Source organism: Oncorhynchus mykiss, chromosome 18 (assembly GCF_013265735.2).
Source record: "Oncorhynchus mykiss isolate Arlee chromosome 18, USDA_OmykA_1.1, whole genome shotgun sequence".
In the NCBI taxonomy this organism is placed as follows: Eukaryota; Metazoa; Chordata; class Actinopteri; order Salmoniformes; family Salmonidae; genus Oncorhynchus; species Oncorhynchus mykiss.
In genome coordinates this window covers 30,374,915-30,397,462 of record NC_048582.1, presented here as the reverse complement: position 1 = coordinate 30,397,462, position 22,548 = coordinate 30,374,915, and the positions used below count along the sequence as shown (strand labels likewise).

The 22,548-nt window shown below is 43.8% G+C and overlaps 1 protein-coding gene across 1 annotated transcript in view; it reads left to right on the top strand.

Annotated features, from left to right (window-relative positions):
* Positions 1–593: 593 nt before the first annotated feature.
* The window catches only part of LOC110495979 (transmembrane protein FAM155A-like), a 79,494-nt gene continuing 57,539 nt past the window's right edge, over positions 594–22,548 (top strand). Inside the window, exon 1 of the mRNA XM_021571549.2 lies at positions 594–2,036. Within this exon, the coding sequence (XP_021427224.1) occupies positions 1,332–2,036 (705 nt within the window). The 5' untranslated portion in view covers positions 594–1,331. The remainder of the gene's footprint in view (positions 2,037–22,548) is intronic.

The following is a 22,548-nucleotide window of genomic DNA, read 5'->3' as shown; positions in this document are numbered from 1 at the left end:
CTATACCACTCTGGATCGTCAGTTATTTAACTGTTTAAATGAGAAAGAAAAACTTTTGTTTGGTTTTTAAATGGTGTGTTTCAAATGTATCTTTGCTTTTATTGCAGTGTATAGGCTATACTATTTGTTTTGTATTTGAAGGACTGTTGCAAGATAAGCCTGTGGGATAAAAGAGAAACAAACAAAAAACAAGGTCCACAGCCAAACAAACCACACAATACATGATCAGTGTCCTTGGATTCAATCCTGAACCCATGTCACCCTGAATGATTGATTGTGCCATGAATAAATGTTATATTGTTGTTATATAAACGTTATAATGATTGTATAATGACATGCACCTGATGAACATGTCAGGCATAGCAAATGAAAGGAGTGTGGGTATGTTTCTTTCTTTTGACCTTGATGGAAGTATTCACATGGCCATAATTCAGTAATAATTCCAAAATAATGCATGCATGCTATACATACAGAACACACATCAACCCCTATGGGTCAGATCAGACTAAGTGTATTTTTTTTGTATTCAACTCCACTAGTGGGGGAACCCTTACAGAAATGAAATCATTCCCGGGTTTCAGGATCATGGACAGCTATCACTCGAACGCTATGGCTGCGTTTTGTGACTGATGCTAAATATTTCATATTCAATTTTGTCATCTGTTAGGCTACTTGTCGAGTCCACATTATTTCCTATCATCTGTTTTAGCTTTCAGAGTAGCTGGATGGCAACTGATGCTGCACCTTCTGAAAACAGACCCTCCAGGTGCGTCAGAATGGAACGGTCGCAGCTCTAAAGATGTCGCGCACGATACAAAAAAGTGTTTCAAGAAGAACATGATGATGGCAACTAACCCAGGACCAAGATGACAGTGGACATCAAAATACAACTTCTCAGGCATTTTGCCGCCTAGCAGACACGGAAGCGAAAATCACTGGGCTGACATAGAACCCAGCCTTCATCCGAGAGCCACGACCGGCGGATTCAAGTCGAACGTAAATGCAGGTTGCCGTAAAACGGGTCCACGCAAAGGACCAGTGCTAAGCGCAGGCTAGAGGAGAGGAGGGGGAAGCGAGACATGTTGCTACAGAAAACTAGCATCTTCATCGGAGAGCCATGGAGAACGCGGCCCCATCAAATCACGGTTTAATCTCCTCCAACATATTACTTGAATGTGAATTACAGATAATCGCGGTGGTAAACCAGCAGCACTACCTACGACCCAACATTTAAGAGGTGAAAAACGCAAATTAGACCCCAAGTCAATGAATGTTGCGGCAGAGAATCCCCCACGGTGGTGTCGGCCGGTGAAGAAGCGCGTTCCCAAAATATGACCTGGGGTGCTTGGACGTGTCTGCAGCAAGAAGACGGCTTCAAAATCTGGCTAGAACCCCGCGAGAACGAAAAGCCATTCGCCGACTCAGAGAGGGCCCAGAGATGGCGACTGTCCTTGGCTTCACTCTTGTTTCTAACCATTCTGCTCTCTGATCACTTATGGTTCTGCGCCGAGGCGAAATTGACAAGGACCCGTGATAAGTTTGCATTGACGGACATGGGAGTTTACCCGTCTGCAAACCCCATCCCATCATCCAGCCTCCATTTAGCACACAGCAGCCTCAGAGAAAACGAATATGCTATTTTTATAGGGAATTCTACCAAACCTTTGTGGCGACTTGAAACTTGCCACCACGATAGTTTATCTAAAAACTGCTTTACTTTTGATGACGCCGATCATTTGTGCAAGGACCTTTCGGAAAAAGAACGGACCCGGACAGTAAATATAAGTGATTTGTACCTTTCATTTTGTAATTCTTATTCTCTTTTGGATTTGTTTTACGGGTCTACGAGTCCGGACAATTTGAACTGCAGTTTTGACGTGCTTATTGATGGCGATGTGGCGAGGTGCAGCCTGTGCGTCCAGGCGTACCAGCGCTACGACCAACACGCCCTGGAGAAATATGAGGAATTTGAGCTTATGACTCAGAAATATGAAACGGATGCATATTCAGTGAGAACATGCATGGATGAATGCAAGGTAGGCTGACGGGAATCAACCCCAATCTGTTGATTTTTGCTAAATAGATACAGTTTGGTCCCATACAGTCGTCAATCGTCATGGTAACGGATGGCAGATTCAAGGAGATCCTCTGCTCTCTTATCAGAAGGTTCAAGCAGGATGAGAAGCATATGGCCTTGTACTCTAAGGTCTTTCATGTGTGTGCCTTTGGTTGCTTTTCCACCAATTGAGGAGTTTTAAATCGGTTGTGGAATGGAGAAAGGGCCAGGCCTTTAGGTGTCATAACTTTGCTTCCACAGGCTTGACAATATCACCAGAAGTAGGCTATTATTTCCAAGCAAATATCAGCCATCTTTACATGTTAATTCTTTCTGTAAATTATGATATTTTATTTTAGTGCTAGGCTAGTATGTGACAAAGACTACAGTAGCTGCTACTATTTTCCTATTCCTATTGTGGTGCGCATGCGGTGTAGCGGCCACTCGGTGCCAGGTGTTCCGCCATGGCCACCCCACTCCACATTGAGTACATTTTTATTTTTTTTTATTTTATTTTACCTTTATTTAACCAGGCAAGTCAGTTAAGAACAAATTCTTATTTTCAATGACGGCCTGGGAACAGTGGGTTAACTGCCTGTTCAGGGGCAGAACGACAGATTTGTACCTTGTCAGCTCGGGGGTTTGAACTCGCAACCTTCCGGTTACTAGTCCAACGCTCTAACCACTAGGCTACCCTGCCGCCCCACATTTCAACAACGTTATTAGGGCACCGGTGGCTTCCATGCCTAATCCGCTGGAATGGGCTTCCCCCGTCTCATTTGGCACTGCTTGCTCGTTATTCGCCCGCTGTAGCCCAGGGCAGCATTTTTTTCAGTCGTAAACTCGACAATGGCGTTGACACAGAATTACGACAGCTGCTCTCTTTTTATCACATAATTTCCACCTCAAATATGATCATGTGGCCTGGAGGAAGCTTCGACCCTGTAGTTTTGTTTTACACTACACCGACTGGTTGGTGAAGAGCCATTAAAAAAGAGGCCTATGTTCCAGTGTGCCCTTGCCATCTCTATTCGGCAATCGTATGCAACATTCACGAGTAGCCTGCTTGGAAAATATAGTTTATTCTGCATTCAGGGTTTTTGGTGTCAGATATCCTGTGCTCTTATAGGTTCAGTATAGAATTGTTGTATATTTTCTATTTGATTCTTTAAAATCCGCCACTATGGACTCGGATGAGAGCTGTCCATGGTTCTGAAATCAATCTATAGAAAGCCGCAGCTCCAAGCGAATGGCAGCCATGCAGTCAGTATTCATAAACCAGTTAGTGAAAACAAACAATAAACAAACAAAACATGGTATGAGGTCGAGTTGCTCCTAGACACGATCTTCAGTCAATTTTGCATTTCTCCAACTAATGGTTAAGGCTAGGATTGGGGCACCACCTGAAGTGCTCAATGAACACAGGTGTTTGTAAACCCTACACGAGTCATGATAATAGTGTGTGTGTGTGTGGTGCTGAAAGACAGCTCCCAGCCTCCCACCAATAGGCCAGGAATCACTGTGGTGAGGATGCAGTAATAGCCACACAATTTTTTCACAATTTTGTCAGGATACTTTTGGCAGGATGCTTTCATCCATGTGGAGCTTATTGTGGTTCGATAATGATGAGATAACAAAACAAAAACATTGGCCTACATGCTCATATTTGTTTGATAATTCTCAAGGGATATCTCCATCACTACTAAAGATTTGTTTTCTGTCTTATCAGTATTTTCAGTTGATTTGTTAATTTTTTCTTTTGACTTTCATCCTCTATTTCTGTCTATCTGTCTCATCCTCTCCTCCAGTACTCCCTCCATCCCTGGTTTTGACAGGCAGATGATGGATGTTGAGGGCATCACTGTAAACCCCAAAGCATGTTTTACTCAAATACGTCTATTAAGTTGTACTCAAAGTCAATGAAAAGTCATTATTACTTAAAATGTTAATGTGGCACTGACTCGAAACTAAATGAGAAGTCCCACCAACATTTTTTTTAAAGATACAGAATGATAACAAACTAACAAACTAACTTTTTTTCCCAGCATGTTGATTTTATATAATTGTTTTTAATATCTGTGTTTTGGCATGTACATTGAGTGATTGATTGATTCAATGTTATGCTACACAAAATACTTTTTGTAAACGAATCCAATTATTTAATTTTAGCCTTCGCAGTCATTATGAATGCAGGTTGCGGGTGAATACAAATCTCAACTGTTGGATAGCCTAATGCAGGCTAGATTCCAATAGGAATTATCAAAGCCAGCATAATGGCATTTACAATTAGTGTTTCAATATTCTAGTAATTTTCCCAGGTTTTCCAGAAATCCTGGTTGGAAGATTACTGGAAAAAATGTTTGAGAAAGTTTGGGAAATTTTGCAACCCTACTTTCAGGCCACTGTATAACGCCTTTCGGTATATGTAATGGTTAAATTATAATGATAATATTCACCTAGGAACTCAGTTGGGGAAGGACTGAAAATGTATGAATTCAACAACCATCTCTCAGTCATTAACAAATACAGTCATCGGTGGTAACTATACAATTCAATCGAAAAGATAAGGCACACTGGGAAATCATTGGAGGCGTGGCTTAGTGGGGGCAGTCAACTAATAATATACCTTACAAACAAAAATGCATTTGTATTACTCACATGAAGGTAGTACTGCTCACTTCAGCTATTTAAGTTTCTTAACTTATTTTTAGGTAGTCGGTTTACTCAAAATGTTTGAGTAGCCAGAACTTCTCCGGTTTTAAAGTGTTGGATGTGTTGTTATTAACTTTGCAATACAGCGGGCTCCAAAATTACTGGCACACCTGACTTGCAGTGCACAAACAATACTTAAAAAACATAAACAATATCATTATAGAGATAATCAAAAAAATACCAGCACGTGAGAAATACTGTACTTTATTAATGTTTTAATGGAACCCACCAACATTTTTTTTTTTAAATTAAAAATCAATGTCCTCCAAATCAAGGTTTCACAATGAACATCTGAACAATGAACAAATATAACAAATTAAACCAGGAATTAAATTCCACTTATTTAAGTTTATCTAAGTCTTAAGGAACTATATTGAGCCATTACATTCTGTTTCACTAGGGTTTAAAAACGCATGAAATATCCCTTTGTCATCCAACACCATGAAGAAAACAAAAGAACTGGCAGTTCAAAATAGACAGATGGTCATAGACCTTCATAAATCTGGTAATGGCTACAAGAAGATCCACAAACGATTGAATATACCACTGAGCACCGTCAGGGCAATTAATAGAAAATTCTAATGATATGGAACAGTTGAAAACCTCACGTGTAGAAGAAGATGCAAATGCATTTTGCTCCCAGGATAGGGAGGACACAGACGCAAGTGCTTGGAGTTTGCCAAACGTTATTTAAATTATGACTGGAAGAAGGTGCTCTGGTCAGAGGAGACCAAAATTGAATGTTTTGGTCGGATACAGCATCAGCATGTTTGCCGTCGAAACAGAGATGCATACAAGGAGAGGCACCTCTTACCCAGGGTGAAATATGGTGGTGGGTCAGTGATGTTTTGGGGCTGTTTTAATTCCAGAGGTCCAGGGGCACTGGTTAAGATTGATGGCATAATGAATTCCACCAAGTGTCAGGCAATTTTGGCTGACAATCTGGTTGCTTCTGCCAGAAGGCTGGGACTTGGACATAGGTGGACTTTCCAACAAGACAATGACCCGAAACATACCTCAAGATCCACACAGAAATGGTTCTGTGACAACAAAGTCAATGTTCTGGCATGGCCATCTCAGTCGCCGGACCTCAATCCAATCGAAAACCTGTGGGCTGAGTTGAAGAGGACAGTTGATAAGAGCAAACCCAAGAATGTGAAGGATCTTGAAAGGATCTGCATAGAGGAATGGTCCAAAATCCCTCCAAATGTGTTCCTTAACCTGGTCAAACATTACAAGAAAAGACTCTATGCTGTTATCCTTGCCAGAGGTGGTTACACTAAGTAAAAAACGAGGAGTGCCAATAATCATGAAACCTTGATTTTGGTGAAATGTATTTTGTATTAAATAATTGTATGATTTTGGTTGGTTGGTTCCATTGAAACATTAATAAAGTACAGTATTTCTCACATGTTGGTATTTTGAGTTTATCTCTATAATTATATTGTTTATATTTTTTAAAGTATTGTTTGTGCATTGCCAGTAACTTTGCATCCCAAATGGCACCCTATTCCCTAAATCAATCAATCAATCAATCAAAATGCATTTATAAAGCCCGTTTTACATCAGCCGATGTCACGAATCAAAATCAAATCAAATCAAATTGATTCATATAGCCCTTCGTACATCAGCTGATATCTCAAAGTGCTGTACAGAAACCCAGCCTAAAACCCCAAACAGCAAGCAATGAAGGTGTAGAAGCACGGTGGCTAGGAAAAACTCCCTAGAAAGGCCAAAACCTAGGAAGAAACCAAGAGAGGAACCAGGCTATGTGGGGTGGCCAGTCCTCTTCTGGCTGTGCCGGGTGGAGATTATAACAGAACATGGCCAAGATGTTCAAATGTTCATAAATGACCAGCATGGTCGAATAATAATAAGGCAGAACAGTTGAAACTGGAGCAGCAGCACGGTCAGGTGGACTGAGTAATATTATTACAAAGTACAAAGCCCTCAAAAGTAGTGCACTAAATAGGGAATAGGGCGATTTGTGTGTTGTTTCTCTCTTTAACTACATGCTTTTGCCATCGAGTCACTGCCATCGAGTCACTATGTTAGCCTGGCCCTATATCGGTTTGTGCTGACTTGCCAACTCCTATCGTCAATGTTTGGTGTGACAGTGAGAATAGGAGTTGACAAGATAGCGCAAACAGATCTGGGACCAGGCTAGAGTGGCAATGCGTCACAATATAGTGTGCCTGATGTAGTGCGTTCGGTTGGCCAAATAACTTCTGTCACAAGGTCAGGTTCACAGAGAGGTCACACTTCAGTTATATGGAAACATCTGGACATAGATACTTGTGGTCCTGTGTGGCTCAGTTGGTAGAGCATGGCACTTGTGGGTGTGTCTGTGTGTGTGTTTAAGTGGGGTCTGGTGGCACTTTACATTGGTAGATGGGCCCCTAGTAATGGCTGGAACGGAATTAATGGAATGGTGTTAGCCATTACTATGAGCCGTCCTTCCCTCACCACAAGTGAGTGAGTGATCCCTCTGCCCCCCCCCCACACTTTCTAAATGTAATCCGTTACATTTACAGTGCCTTGCGAAAGTATTCGGCACCCTTGAACTTTGCGACCTTTTGCCACATTTCAGGCTTCAAACATAAAGATATAAAACTGTATTTTTTTGTGAAGAATCAACAACAAGTGGGACACAATCATGAAGTGGAACGACATTTATTGGATATTTCAAACTTTTGTAACAAATCAAAAACTGAAAAATTGGGCGTGCAAAATTATTCAGCCCCCTTAAGTTAATACTTTGTAGCGCCACCTTTTGCTGCGATTACAGCTGTAAGTCGCTTGGGGTATGTCTCTATCAGTTTTGCACATCGAGAGACTGAAATTTTTTCCCATTCCTCCTTGCAAAACAGCTCGAGCTCAGTGAGGTTGGATGGAGAGCATTTGTGAACAGCAGTTTTCAGTTCTTTCCACAGATTCTCGATTGGATTCAGGTCTGGACTTTGACTTGGCCATTCTAACACCTGGACATGTTTATTTTTGAACCATTCCATTGTAGATTTTGCTTTATGTTTTGGATCATTGTCTTGTTGGAAGACAAATCTCCGTCCCAGTCTCAGGTCTTTTGCAGACTCCATCAGGTTTTCTTCCAGAATGGTCCTGTATTTGGCTCCATCCATCTTCCCATAAATTTTAACCATCTTCCCTGTCCCTGCTGAAGAAAAGCAGGCCCAAACCATGATGCTGCCACCACCATGTTTGACAGTGGGGATGGTGTGTTCAGAGTGTGAGCTGTGTTGCTTTTACGCCAAACATAACGTTTTGCATTGTTGCCAAAAAGTTCAATTTTGGTTTCATCTGACCAGAGCACCTTCTTCCACATGTTTGGTGTGTCTCCCAGGTGGCTTGTGGCAAACTTTAAACAACACTTTTTATGGATATCTTTAAGAAATGGCTTTCTTCTTGCCACCCTTCCATAAAGGCCAGATTTGTGCAATATACGACTGATTGTTGTCCTATGGACAGAGTCTCCCACCTCAGCTGTAGATCTCTGCAGTTCATCCAGAGTGATCATGGGCCTCTTGGCTGCGTCTCTGATCAATCTTCTCCTTGTATGAGCTGAAAGTTTAGAGGGACGGCCAGGTCTTGGTAGATTTGCAGTGGTCTGATACTCCTTCCATTTCAATATTATCGCTTGCTGAGTGGCCTTTCAGGTTATGTCGATATAGGACTCGTTTTACTGTGGATATAGATAGTTTTGTACCCATTTCCTCCAGCATCCTTTGCTATATATATAGTGTGTATATATATATATATATCTTTTTTTTATCAGAATGAATTTGATTGAGCAATTTAAGCCTTACATTTATTCCATAGGCTTGCACCCGCACTATGCAGCTGTTGAAAGAGCACATTTTTCACTGGCTGTCCACTGGTTTCAAAAACAATGAATGATAGGCAGGTTAAACTTCTTGAATTCAACCATTATTAGGTTCAAATACACATTTCGTTTTGTGAACAGCCATTCACAACAACCACAATCCGTGAGGCACAGATAGATAAATGAGAGAGCAGCAGTGTGATTCACATCAATGCGTTTTGTAGATATCAATAATAAGTGATATCCATATTGCCGTAGACAACACTCTGCTGTCATCCTTACCTCCAAGCATTTATTCAAGATGGATAATCATTGGATGCCGACAGTATTCGCACCATTGGAAGACATAGCTTTGACTGTAGCCTACAAAAGCCTGTTCCTGCTCTTTTCTCGCCATCCATCAAACACATTTGGTTTGTCATCATAGCGGTCTCTGACTTGTGGTCAGACTCGCTCAGCTGGAACAAACTTGCGCCTTTTTTCAATGCTGATTTGAATGTAATTGAGAAAACAGAGAAGTGTCAAATAATTTTTTTCCGGAAACATCCTTTCTGAATTTAAAACTAATCTTCGAAGTAATTAACTAGTTTTTCAAAAGTATCTGTAATCTGATTACAATATTTTTGCTGTTAACATTAACCCAGCAAAGGAATGTGTGTGTGTGTGCGCGTGTGTTGATTGAGCGGGACAGAACTGGTGCTGAGAGGTGAAGGGTGACGTGAAACTTTCTCGTTCATTCAAACACACACATACAAATGCTCTCTCGCACGCACGCACACGCTCGCTCGCTCGCTCACTCACTCACGGGTAGGTTGTTTAGCAACTGAAGCGGTGTGCTCAACCGTGGAGCAAAACAGGCAGGGTTGGTTAAGAATCAAAGGATTGTTGACAACATGTAAACTATATTTCTCCCCCAAATATTTATTGAAAACATAAATACCTTTGCACAATAAGCAGTTGTTGTCTCTCAAATACATTTTTACAATTGTTGGTTAGCTAGCTAGCTTAAGTTTAATCACTATCGGGAAATTATGGTCTTTAGTACCACTTTGTAGGAGGTTTTTTTTATACTGCAAAGAAACTGTGGTGGAGGGTTTATGAGTGGCATTTCTGCATGTCAAATGTCTGTTTTTGTGTGTGTCTATATACTGTTTGTTTATTAATAACACTTTCACACTTACCATCTCAATTTGAAAGTCTATGCCGACGCCGTGGTTTATTGTCTACAATAAATATTTCATAATGACCTTGTTAGTGTCAGGATTACAGAAACATACTAAGATCAAAACCTATGCTGTGTTTTAGCATCTACACCAATTCTACTGTTGCGTTTTTTTCAGACCAGGTGTGATCTTAGGTCTATGGCCCTGTACACACTCAAGTTTTACCACTGATCTACAACTCATTTGACACAAAGGTTGTGATACAACAGATATTTCTGTGATACAATGGAGAGTTTGTCTGCACAAAAATATTTATAGAACTATTGGAGGTGTCTTCACAATGCTTGTGTAAATAGTTTTGTGCAGAGAAGATCTTCGTTGTATCATAACCATTTGGTCAAATGTGTTGTACATCAGTTGTACAACTTGAGTGTGAACGGGGCCTATAAGAGTCAGTAGGCAACTTGACCTCACAGTTTCACTTTGGGATTTGATGTAACGTCGATTTTTGACCCATTAATTCTGCGTGGTTACAGGGTTAAAATGTCACGGTTTTCTTCCTGGGAAGGAGAGGCGGACCAAAACGCAGCGTGGTTATAGTTCATGGTTCTTTAATAAGAAAACTCAAACATGAACAAACTACAAAACAATAAAAGTGAAAACCGAAACATCTGGTGCAGTAAACACAAAGACAGGAAACAATCACCCACAAAATACCCAAAGAATATGGCTGCCTAAATATGGTTCCCAATCAGAGACAACAATAAACACCTGCCTCTGATTGAGAACCAATCTAGGCAACCATAGACTTATCTAGACACCTAAACTGAACACAACCCCATAAATCTACAAAAACCCCTAGACAAGACAAAAACACATAAATCACCCATATCACACCCTGGCCTAACCAAAATAATAAAGAAAACAAAGATAACTAAGGCCAGGGCGTGACATAAAACAGAAACAACTCAAAGGGTTAAGTTTAGGTATTAATTCCAAGTGGTTAAGGTTAGGGCTATGGTTTGGGGAAAGCATCAAATTAAATAAAAAATACATATAGTATCATCAAGTGCTCTCCCTGCTTGCTAGACAATTGTGAACTGCCATGGCGCAGTGGTTTATGGAGCATCATCTGGCTCTGTGAGTTTGAGCCCAGTGCTGTGCCATAATGTCTTTGTTTTTATGGTTTGCGCCGAGGACGGCGTATATCGAAGTCCTCAGGATAGAAATTGACGTGTGTTTCTAGTGACCAGCCTGTAATAGGAGCCATATAGCTACAGTTAGGTTCCCAGGGCTGAGGGCTGGCTCCTGAATCGACTGGCCACTAATTGAGTCAGCATGTCAGCACTGCTACAGGTCACCGTGACTCTGGGCTTCCCCCTCCCTCTCTCCCCCTCGCTGCCGTGGGAGTTTGACCTTGTAACCTAGGAAATATTGATTTTAAATCCCCAAGGGTCTCTCTCTCTCCCCCCTCCTTCTCTCGTTCTGTTTCTCGACCTGACCGCTAAAATTCTCTCCACTAGTGAGAGTGGGTGAGAGATTGAAACCTAATGATACCTTTACAGAATTCACCTCACCTCACTGTGTGTGTGTGCACGTGGGTACACCTTCCCAGAATCTCCTCTCCAGTGTGTGTGCTCTGTTGTGTGTGTGATCCCAAACCTAACCCCATCCTTAGGAAATTGAATGACATAGTCTAAGATTCATTGTCTTGTTCTATATCCCTAAGCGTGGTAATCTCAATGAAGGGAGCCTGGCGATGGAACAGCATTGTGGCTGTGTGTGTGTCTCCTAGGATGTTAAGGCTCTCCTCTCCTCTCCTCTCCTCTCCTCTGTGTGTGTGTGTTGTGCTATACTACGTGCTGTGGGTACACCCTGCCAGACACCCTTGACAGGGGCCTGGCAGCTCCCCATTCATCACTCACCCACACCGTGGTGGGCGCCATCACTCGCTCCCTCCCTCATTTCCTCCCCCCATCCCTGAATGAGATACAGCCCCATTCAATCACAGCAACAGTATGTTTATTTTTCTAAACGAGCGAGGAAAGAGGGAGAGAGAGACGGTATGTTTCTGTGTATGTGTGTGTAAAGAGAGGGAAAGGCAGGGAGAGAGAAAGAATGAGGGAGCGAGGGAAAAATATAGATTATGAATGTGTTTGTGTGTGAGATATATTATTATATTATAGAGGAGAGAAAAAATAGTCTGTGTGTTTGGGGGAGAGAGAGAGAGAGACAGAACAACAGCCACAGGAAACTGTGATGAATTGAGAGGGAAATTCAGGAGGAGGAGGAGTAGAAGGACTTGACAGGTGTCTCCCTCGAGGGGGGCGACTTAGTGAAAGGCAATGAATGATGTCTCAAGATATGTGTGTGTGTGTGTGTGTGTGTGGTTGTGTAGGATTACAACAGGAAATAAATGTGACTAAAGGAAGTTATGTATTGGGTAGTAGTATCTTCATTGTCAGTGTGGTGTACTGTATAAGGTACAGTGGCTTTGGAAAGTATTCAGACCCCTTGAATTTTTCCACATTTTGTTACGTTACAGCCTTATTCTAAAATGGATCAAATCCCAAAAGGATTCTTAACAGCTTGTACCCCCAAGCCATTAAGACTCCTGAACATCTAATCAAATGGCTACCCAGACTATTTGCATTGCCCCCTTTATTTTACACTGCTGCTACTGTCTGTCTATGTATAGTCACTTTAACTCTACCTACATGTACATATTACCTCAATTACCTGGACTAACCGGTGCTCCCGCACATTGACTCTGTACCGGTACCCCCTGTATATAGCCTTGCTATTGTGATTTTACTGCTGCTCTTTAATTACTTGTTCCTTTTATTTAAAAAATTGTATTTAACACTTATTTTTCTTAGAACTGCATTGTTGGTTAAGGGCTTGTAAGTAAGCATTTCACTGTAAGGTGACTGTTGTATTAGGCGCATGTGACAAATAAAATTAGAATTGATTTGATTTGATATTTAGCCCCTTTGTTATGAGACTCGAAATTGTGCTCAAGTGCATCCTCTTTCCATTGATCATCCTTGAGATGTTTCAACAACATGATTGGAGTCCACCTGTAGTTAATTCAATAGATTGGACAAGATTTGGAAAGGCACACACCTGTCTACATAAGGTCCCACAGTTGACAGTGCATGTTAGAGCAAAAACCAAGTCATAAGGTCGAAGGAATTGAGCTTAGAGCACCGAGACAGGATTGTGTTGAGGCACAGATCTGGGGAAGGGTACCAAAACATTTCTGCAGCATTGAAGGTCCCCAAGAACACAGTGGCCTTCATCACTCTTAAATGGAAGAAGTTTGGAAAGAGCTGGCTGACTGGCCAATCTGAGAAATCGGGGGAGAAGGGCCTTGGTCAGCGAGGTGACCAAGAACGTGATGGTCGCTCTGACAGAGCTCTAGAGTTCCTCTGTGGAGATGGGAGAACCTTACAGAAGGACAACCATCTCTGCAGCACTCCCCCAATCAGACCTTTATGGTAGAGTGGCCAGACGGAAGCCACCCCTCAGTAAAAGGCACACGATAGCTCGCCTGGAGTTTGCCAAAAGGCACCTAAAGACTCTCAGACCATGAGAAACAAGATTCTCTGGTCTAATGAAACAAAGATTGAACTCTTTGGCCTGAATGCCAAGCTTTACCTGGCTTATAAAATACTTATTTTGCACCATAATTTGCAAATAAATTCATTAGAAATCATACAATGTGACTTTCTGGATTTTTTTTCTCATTTTGTCTGTCATAGTTGAAGTGTACCTATGATGAAAATTACAGGCCTCTCTCATATTTTTAAGTGGGAGAACTTGGCTGACTAAATGCTTTTTTGCTCCACTGTATGACCACTCTATGGAAATATGAGACTTATGAACATGGTGTTTTCCCTTTTACCCTCACGACCCCTACAAGTGTCACAGGACTCGTCTGAAGGTAACCCATACAAATTAATGGAAGTATGGATGTAGTTTTGTGCCACCAAAAATAAGGGGTTAAATGTGTCCAGAAAAACTAAAATATTTCCTGTTCTTTCTTATATCTCCGAGACATAGTACAGACACTTCAAAACCTTATTCATTATTATGTATTTTATTATTGTCTTTTTTGCCATTTATTAATGTGTAATTAAATACATTTCTATGGGCTACAGTAGTAAAGGCCAAATGTAATATTTAAAAAAATACAAATAAATAAAATTAAAAAGATACATAAAGGTTTCCTTGAATTCAAAATCAAATGGCTAAATGATCCATGGTATGATCATCTTACAACCATTCCACACAATAGCTTAGTAGAACCCCCCCCCCCCCCCCCCCCCCCGACATCATGAATGGCCATAAATGGAACATTATGTTATATAACCATCAACCGTTAGCTTACCTTGTAACACCGATGTGTCATGACTGTTTGTGTGGGCATGACTGTGTGTGTGCATGTTCATGATGACTGTTTGTGTGTGTGTGTGTGTGTGTGTGTGGGGGGGGGGGGTTCTACCTGTTTGTTGCCCCTTCTTGAAATTGGATCTGCAATTTGGAGGGCATTACGAATGAGTATTAGCAGTGAGAGTGAGAGTGGGAGAGAGATGGCAAGAGAGAAAATGCAAATTAATTTCTAATTATGTTCATGAATGGAGGGGTCTCTGTTTCACAGGTGCGCACAGGGGCCTTTGTGTCTCTCATTAGCGCCAATGCTATCGTCTTCTAGGGCCTGGCAGGAGGAGCAGTGAGCTGTCTCTCTTTCTTTGCTCCCACTTTCTCTCCATCTCTCTCTGGTTCTCTCAAATAAATACTGTTAAAAACAACCCAGTTTGGGTAAATATTGGACAGAACACACATTGGGTTATTTTTACCATGCCAGTTGGGTCACTTAGTTGGATTATTGAGCAATGCGTATCCTACGAAACAGGTTTGAGGAGGTAGTGAGGTAACTTTGGTCAACTCTGAGTTCAACTCGGGATAACCGGTCATATGAAAGTGGCAAACCTTTTAGCCAGCTAAAATTCTAGGGCAACGAATCCTTCAGACCTACCCTGCTCTGGGGCAGGCTAACTCACAGCTAACTCAACTACCCTGAATTAAATCTGACGTGTATTCATGGCTATCAAGGGAAGCCAGGCTTCTCCAAAGAATGTACAAAACCCCCCCTAAAAAATACAATTTATCTTTCACGTGTCCTTCAGTATGCAAGAGGCATCTTGCCCTAGAAAACGTCCAAGCAAACTAAACAGTAGCCCTGTGTGTCAGTTTGTGTAGCGTATAAATCTGATGCTTTCTGGTTAGAAAGAGTATGACATTCTTCCCGCCCATACCATTAAATGCATGGGAACCCAGCGAGCATTTGGCTTCCCTTGATAGAAACAAATATAAAATAATAGCCAATCAGCTGTCGTAACTCTCCTGTGACGATCTAAAGGATCAGGTTACAGTGGGTCCGCTCTACACCGTGCTCTCTCTCATAGAGGGGGAGAGCGGAAAGTCAGCTGTTTAATGGTCGGTCATAAAATACGCTGCCTCTGTGCTCTGTAGTGTTTGAGGTTGGAATGTAAACTGTGGTACACAGTGAAACCCTTGGACATAAGAAGTTGTAATAATTAAACAATGTTTATATTTTTGAGAATGTGGGAGTAATCTGTGGGCATTTAAGGGACATTTCGAGTGTGTTTCATTTGGTGATCTCATGAAGTACAGGAAACACATAACTGTATCTCTTGAAGTGTACATTTCCCAGCTGTCAGGTTTACATCAAAATATTGTGAAATGTATGTGATTAAACATGACATATTTGTGAAAAGATATAATGTGATGTCAACCCACATTTTCTCATTTAGAAGGTTTTCATATGAAGTTATCCAAAGCAATGGCCACGTCGACGTGAGCATAGACATTACATCAGCGTCATGGACCGCCCTTTTCTCAGAAGTGCATTAAACCCACTTCCTACAAAATGTACATTAAGTCAGAGAACGCCGGGACGGAGTCCCCACATTGGAATGGCTACAATTCTATAGACCATTAGACCAGAAAATATGTAGCTGATGCTAGATGTTGAAATGGTTAAGAACTACAATTCTATAGGCCATGGAGACCATACGGCTGTAGTTTTGGCTACACGGCTGGAAATGGTTAACCTCTCTTGGGTAGGGGGCAGTATTTTCACATCCGGATGAAAAGCGTGCCCAAAGTAAACTGTCTGTTACTCAGGCCCAGAAGCTAGAATGTGCATAGAGTTGGTAGATTTGGATAGAAAACACTCTAAAGTTTCTAAAACTGTTAAAATAATGTCTGTGAGTATAACACAACTTACATGGCAGGCGAAACCCAGAGGACAAACCATCCACCACCAAAGAAACTCAGCCTACCACTATTTTCAATGGCTGTCACTATTATTATAAGGCGAAGTCCTCCCAGATTCCAGTTCCTTGGGCTTCCACTAGATGTCAAGTCTTTAGAAAGAGTTTCAGGCTGTTTTTTGGAAAAATGAGCCAGAAATTGTAGTTACCCTAGGGTGGCTCCCATTTTGGCTGTAGTGTTTCCAAGCGCGTCAATGAGAACGTGTTCTTTGTTGTTTATCTCCGGTAAAGAAAATAACGATTCTCCGTCTTAAATTGTATTGTTTATTTACTTATTAGGGTACGCAAGGTTTGATTCTAAACGCTGTTTGACTTGTTTGGAAAAGTTTATTAGTAACATTTGGGATTCCTTTTGTGTGCATTTTGATGGAGGGAAACTGGGTGGATTATTGACTGAAGCGCGCCAGCTAAACTGAGTTTTTATGGATATAAAGAAGGACATTATCGAACAAAAGGACCATTTGTGATGTAACTGGGACCTTTTGGAGTGCCAACAGAAGAAAATCATCAAAGGTAAGGCATTTTTTATATCGCTATTTCTGACTTTCGTGTCGCACCTGCCTGGTTGAAATATGTTTTTCATGGTTTTGTATGCGGGGCGCTGTCCTCAGATAATCGCATGGTGTGCTTTCGCCGTAAAGCCGCACAGCAGCTGGATTAACAAGAAGTTAAGCTTTATTTTGATGTATTACTCTTGTGATTTTATGAAAGTTAAATATCTATAATTCTGTAGTTTGAATTTCGCGCTCTCCAATTTCACCGGATGTTGGCCAGATGGGACGCTACCGCTAAACTCTGAGAATATGGATCACTACAGAATAAGAGCAAGTCCTAGACATATAATTACTAGTCTGCAGCTGGAAATTACATAAATCTAGTACGAGAATACCAACAACCGCAGAAGCATTTATTCTATGCAACTGTCACACCCTAAACTGTTTCACCTGTCTTTGTCATTATCTCCACCCACCTCCAGGTGTCACCTGTTTTCCTCATTTGTCCCTGGGTACTTATTCCTGTGTTCCCTGCTTGTCTGTTGCCAGTTTGTTTTGTTGTCAAGTCAACCAGCGTGTTATTCCATTCTCCTGCTTTTTCCTTCTCTCTGTTTTTGCTAGTCCTCCCGGTTGTGACCCTTGCCTGTCTGAACTCTGAACCCACCTGCCTGACCTTTCTGCCTGCCCTGACCTTGAGCCTGCTTGCCACTCTATACCTCCTGGACTCTGACCTGTTTTTGCTCTTTTGCCTGTCCAGGACCATTCACTTGCCTACCCCTTGGTTGTAATACATTTCAGAGACTCTAACCATCTGCATCTGGGTCTCGCCTTGTGCCCTTACATCAGGTTGTGGCGAAATCTGCACAGAGCCTTCACCGTGCACTGCCACTTTAAGAGCGCATGAGCAGTAAGGAAGGAGGAAATGAAGAGAGCTCATTCAGGTCTTTGGGGAGGGGCTCTTTGGTGGCGCGACAGTTTGATTGTGTGTGCTGTGCTGCAGAAGTTTTGTTTGTTTTCAGCGTGTGTAGTTTATAGAGTATTTAACTCAATCATCGGTGTAATCGCTCTAGGTCGTGGTTGTTTTCGTTTGGGACCACGCCCGTTATGGATCGCATGGATTAGTAGCAACATTGTTGCGAAGCTTTAACATACAAACCAACAAACCATCGGACAGTCAGACAGTACACCTGCATGCCTGAAGACCACAGCTAAGATCTCTCTTGTTCTCTTTCTCTTTTTCTCTTCCCTCTATCGTTCCAGTGCTTTACCCTGCAACAGACTCTCTATTTTTCCAATGCACTTCCCATTGAAGTTCATTAGAGCTGGACTATTATTGCCCTGCCAGAAGTATTTGGACATTTTAGTTAAAAGGGAGGTTGCTTGCAAGTTGTGTATTGTTATGTGAACTGTATTGAGGTGTACTAATGACATGTGGCCGAGAAGACTGTGGACATTTTTAAGGCCTTTGTTGTGTCGATGAACACCCCCCACATTCATACCCTCTGCACTCATCCACTAGAAAATAATACAGATTTTTGCAAATCCTATGTTGATGACTGGGTTCGTTCTTGTATGAAGTTGCTGTTGAATTGCTCTGCCATTATTAGTATTATTGTATGAGGTATTCTTGTTTGGGTTACCCCTGTGCTGTGATGTGGGTTTTATATGGTGTGTATTATTTTTTCTCTCCACTGGCTATCTGGTAAACAGGCTACCCTCTAGGCAGTCTCTTCTGCTGATGTGTGTGGGTCTGGTAGTGGTACTCTCTCTATTCTACTCTTTTCCTTTCCGCATGGTTAATACCTGCCTGGCGCCCGAACAAAATCTTTCTTTACCCCTCTCTAATAAATTCCGCTACAAGGTGTACAGATGTTTTTGCTATTTCTATTACAACAGCCACTATCCAGAGTCTCTGTGTTACGGTGCGTGAATGAGGACCCAAAAGCGAATCAACTTAAACAGAGCTTCTTTAATTACCAAACATAGGTAGGCTCAGATGGACCGGCAGATTCCGACAGGACAGGACAAGGTTACAGCAAACATGACGACAGTCTGGTTCAGGCATGAATGACACAAACAAACAAGAATCCGACAAGGACAGGAGCAGAAACAGAGAGAGATATAGGGACCTAATCAGAGGGAAAAAGGGAACAGGTGGGGAACGGGGTGAATGGGTAGTTAGAGGAGACAAGGGACAGCTGGGGGAAAGCGGGGGAGAAAAGGTAACCTAACACGACCAGCAGAGGGAGACAGGGTGAAGGGAAAGGACAGAGACAAGACAACATGTACTGACATGACAGTACCCCCCCACTCACCGAGCGCCTCCTGGCGCACTCGAGGAGGAAACCTGGCGGCAACGGAGGAAATCATCAATCAGCGCACGGTCCAGCACGTCCCGAGAGGGAACCCAACTCCTCTCCTCAGGACCGTACCCCTCCCAGTCAACTAGGTACTGATGACCACGGCCCCGAGGACGCATGTCCAAGATTTTACGGACCCTGTAGATAGGTGCGCCCTCGACAATGATGGGGGGGGGGGGGGGGGAAGACGAGCGGGGGCGCGAAGAACGGGCTTAACACAGGAGACATGGAAGACCGGGTGGACGCGACGAAGATATCGCGGAAGAAGAAGTCGCACTGCGACAGGATTAATGACCTGAGAGATACGGAATGGACCAATGAACCGCGGGGTCAACTTGCGAGAAGCCGTCTTAAGGGGAAGGTTCTGAGTGGAGAGCCAAACTCTCTGACCGCGACAATATCTAGGGCTCTTAGTTCTACGCTTATTAGCAGCTCTCACAGTCTGCGCCCTATAACGGCAAAGTGCAGACCTGACCCTCTTCCAGGTGCGCTCGCAACGTTGGACAAAAGCCTGAGCGGAGGGGACGCTGGACTCGGCGAACTGAGATGAGAACAACGGAGGCTGGTACCCGAGGCTACTCTGAAAAGGAGATAGCCCGGTCGCAGACGAAGGAAGCGAGTTGTGGGCGTATTCTGCCCAGGGGAGCTGTTCTGACCAAGACGCAGGGTTGCGAAAAGAAAGACTGCGTAAGATGCGACCAATAGTCTGATTGGCCCGTTCTGCTTGACCGTTAGACTGGGGGTGAAAGCCGGAAGAGAGACTGACGGAAGCCCCAATCAAACGGCAAAACTCCCTCCAAAATTGAGACGTGAATTGCGGACCTCTGTCCGAAACGACGTCTGACGGAAGGCCATGAATTCTGAAAACATTCTCGATGATGATTTGTGCCGTCTCTTTAGCAGAAGGAAGCTTAGCAAGGGGAATGAAATGAGCCGCCTTAGAGAACCTATCGACAACCGTAAGAATAACAGTCTTCCCCGCTGACGAAGGCAGTCCGGTGACAAAATCTAAGGCGATGTGAGACCACGGTCGAGAGGGAATAGGAAGCGGCCTGAGACGGCCGGCAGGAGGAGAGTTACCGGACTTAGTCTGCGCGCAGACCGAACAAGCAGCCACGAAACGACGCGTGTCATGCTCCCGGGTGGGCCACCAGAAACGCTGGCGAATGGAAGCAAGCGTACCCCGAACGCCAGGGTGGCCGGCTAACTTGGCAGAGTGAGCCCACTGAAGAACGGCCAGACGAGTAGGAACGGGAACGAAAAGAAGGTTCCTAGGACAAGCGCGCGGCGACGGAGTTTGAGTGAGTGCTTGCTTTACCTGCCTCTCAATTCCCCAGACAGTCAACCCGACAACACGCCCCTCAGGGAGAATCCCCTCGGGGTCAGTGGAGGCTACTGAAGAACTGAAGAGACGAGACAAAGCATCAGGCTTGGTGTTCTTAGAGCCCGGACGATAAGAAATTACGAACTCGAAACGAGCGAAAAACAGCGCCCAACGCGCCTGACGCGCATTAAGTCGTTTGGCAGAACGGATGTACTCAAGGTTCCTATGGTCAGTCCAAACGACAAAAGGAACGGTCGCCCCCTCCAACCACTGTCGCCATTCGCCTAGGGCTAACCGGATGGCGAGCAGTTCGCGGTTACCCACATCATAGTTACGTTCCGACGGCGACAGGCGATGAGAAAAATACGCGCATGGGTGGACCTTGTCGTCAGAGAGGGAGCGCTGAGAAAGGATGACTCCCACTCCCACCTCTGACGCGTCAACCTCGACAACGAACTGTCTAGAGACGTCAGGTGTAACAAGGATAGGAGCGGATGTAAAACGATTCTTGAGGAGATCAAAAGCTCCCTGGGCGGAAACGGACCACTTAAAGCACGTCTTGACAGAAGTAAGGGCTGTGAGAGGAGCTGCCACCTGACCGAAATTACGGATGAAACGACGATAGAAGTTCGCGAAGCCGAGAAAGCGCTGCAGCTCGACGCGTGACTTAGGGACGGGCCAATCAATGACAGCTTGGACCTTAGCGGGATCCATCTTAATGCCTTCAGCGGAAATAACAGAACCGAGAAATGTGACGGAGGAGGCATGAAAAGTGCACTTCTCAGCCTTCACAAAAAGACAATTCTCTAAAAGGCGCTGGAGGACACGTCGAACGTGCTGAACATGAATCTGGAGTGACGGTGAAAAAATCAGGATATCGTCAAGGTAAACGAAAACAAAGATGTTCAGCATGTCTCTCAGGACATCATTGACTAATGCCTGAAAGACAGCTGGAGCGTTAGCGAGGCCGAAAGGAAGAACCCGGTATTCAAAGTGCCCTAACGGAGTGTTAAACGCCGTCTTCCACTCGTCCCCCTCCCTGATGCGCACGAGATGTTAAGCGTTACGAAGGTCCAACTTAGTGAAAAACCTGGCTCCCTGCAGGATCTCGAAGGCTGAAGACATAAGAGGAAGCGGATAACGATTCTTCACTGTTATGTCATTCAGCCCTCGATAATCTATGCAGGGGCGCAGAGACCCGTCCTTCTTCTTGACAAAAAAAACCCCCGCTCCGGCGGGAGAGGAAGAGGGGACTATGGTACCGGCGTCAAGAGCTACAGACAAATAATCTTCGAGAGCCTTACGTTCGGGAGCCGACAGAGAGTATAGTCTACCCCGGGGGGGGGTGGTTCCCGGAAGGAGATCAATACTACAATCATACGACCGGTGTGGAGGAAGAGAGGTGGCCCTGGACCGACTGAACACCGTGCGCAGATCGTGATATTCCTCCGGCACCCCTGTCAAATCACCAGGCTCCTCCTGTGACGAAGAGACAGAGGAAACAGGAGGGATAGCAGACATTAAACATTTCACATGACAAGAGACGTTCCAGGAGAGGATAGAATTACTAGACCAATTAATGGAAGGATTATGACAAACTAGCCAGGGATGGCCCAAAACAACAGGTGTAAAAGGTGAACGAAAAATTAAAAAAGAAATGGTTTCACTATGATTACCAGAAACAGTGAGGGTTAAAGGTAGCGTCTCACGCTGAATCCTGGGGAGAGGACTACCATCCAGGGCGAACAAGGCCGTGGGCTCCTTTAACTGTCTGAGAGGAATGTCATGTTCCCGAGCCCAGGTCTCGTCCATAAAACAGCCCTCCGCCCCAGAGTCTATTAAGGCACTGCAGGAAGCTGACGAACCGGTCCAGCGTAGATGGACCGACAAGGTAGTGCAGGATCTTGAAGGAGAGACAGGAGTAGTAGCGCTCACCAGTAGCCCTCCGCTTACTGACGAGCTCTGGCCTTTTACTGGACATGAAGTGACAAAATGACCAGCGGAACCGCAATAGAGACAGAGGCGGTTGGTGATTCTCCGTTCCCTCTCCTCAGTCGAGATGCGGATACCTCCCAGCTGCATGGACTCAGCACCCGAGCCGGCAGAGGAAGATGGTAGTGATGCGGAGAGGGAGGCGACGGAGAGCGCGAGCTCCTTTCCACGAGCTCGGTGACGAAGATCAACCCGTCGCTCAATGCGAATAGCGAGTTCAATCAAGGAATCCACGCTGGAAGGAACC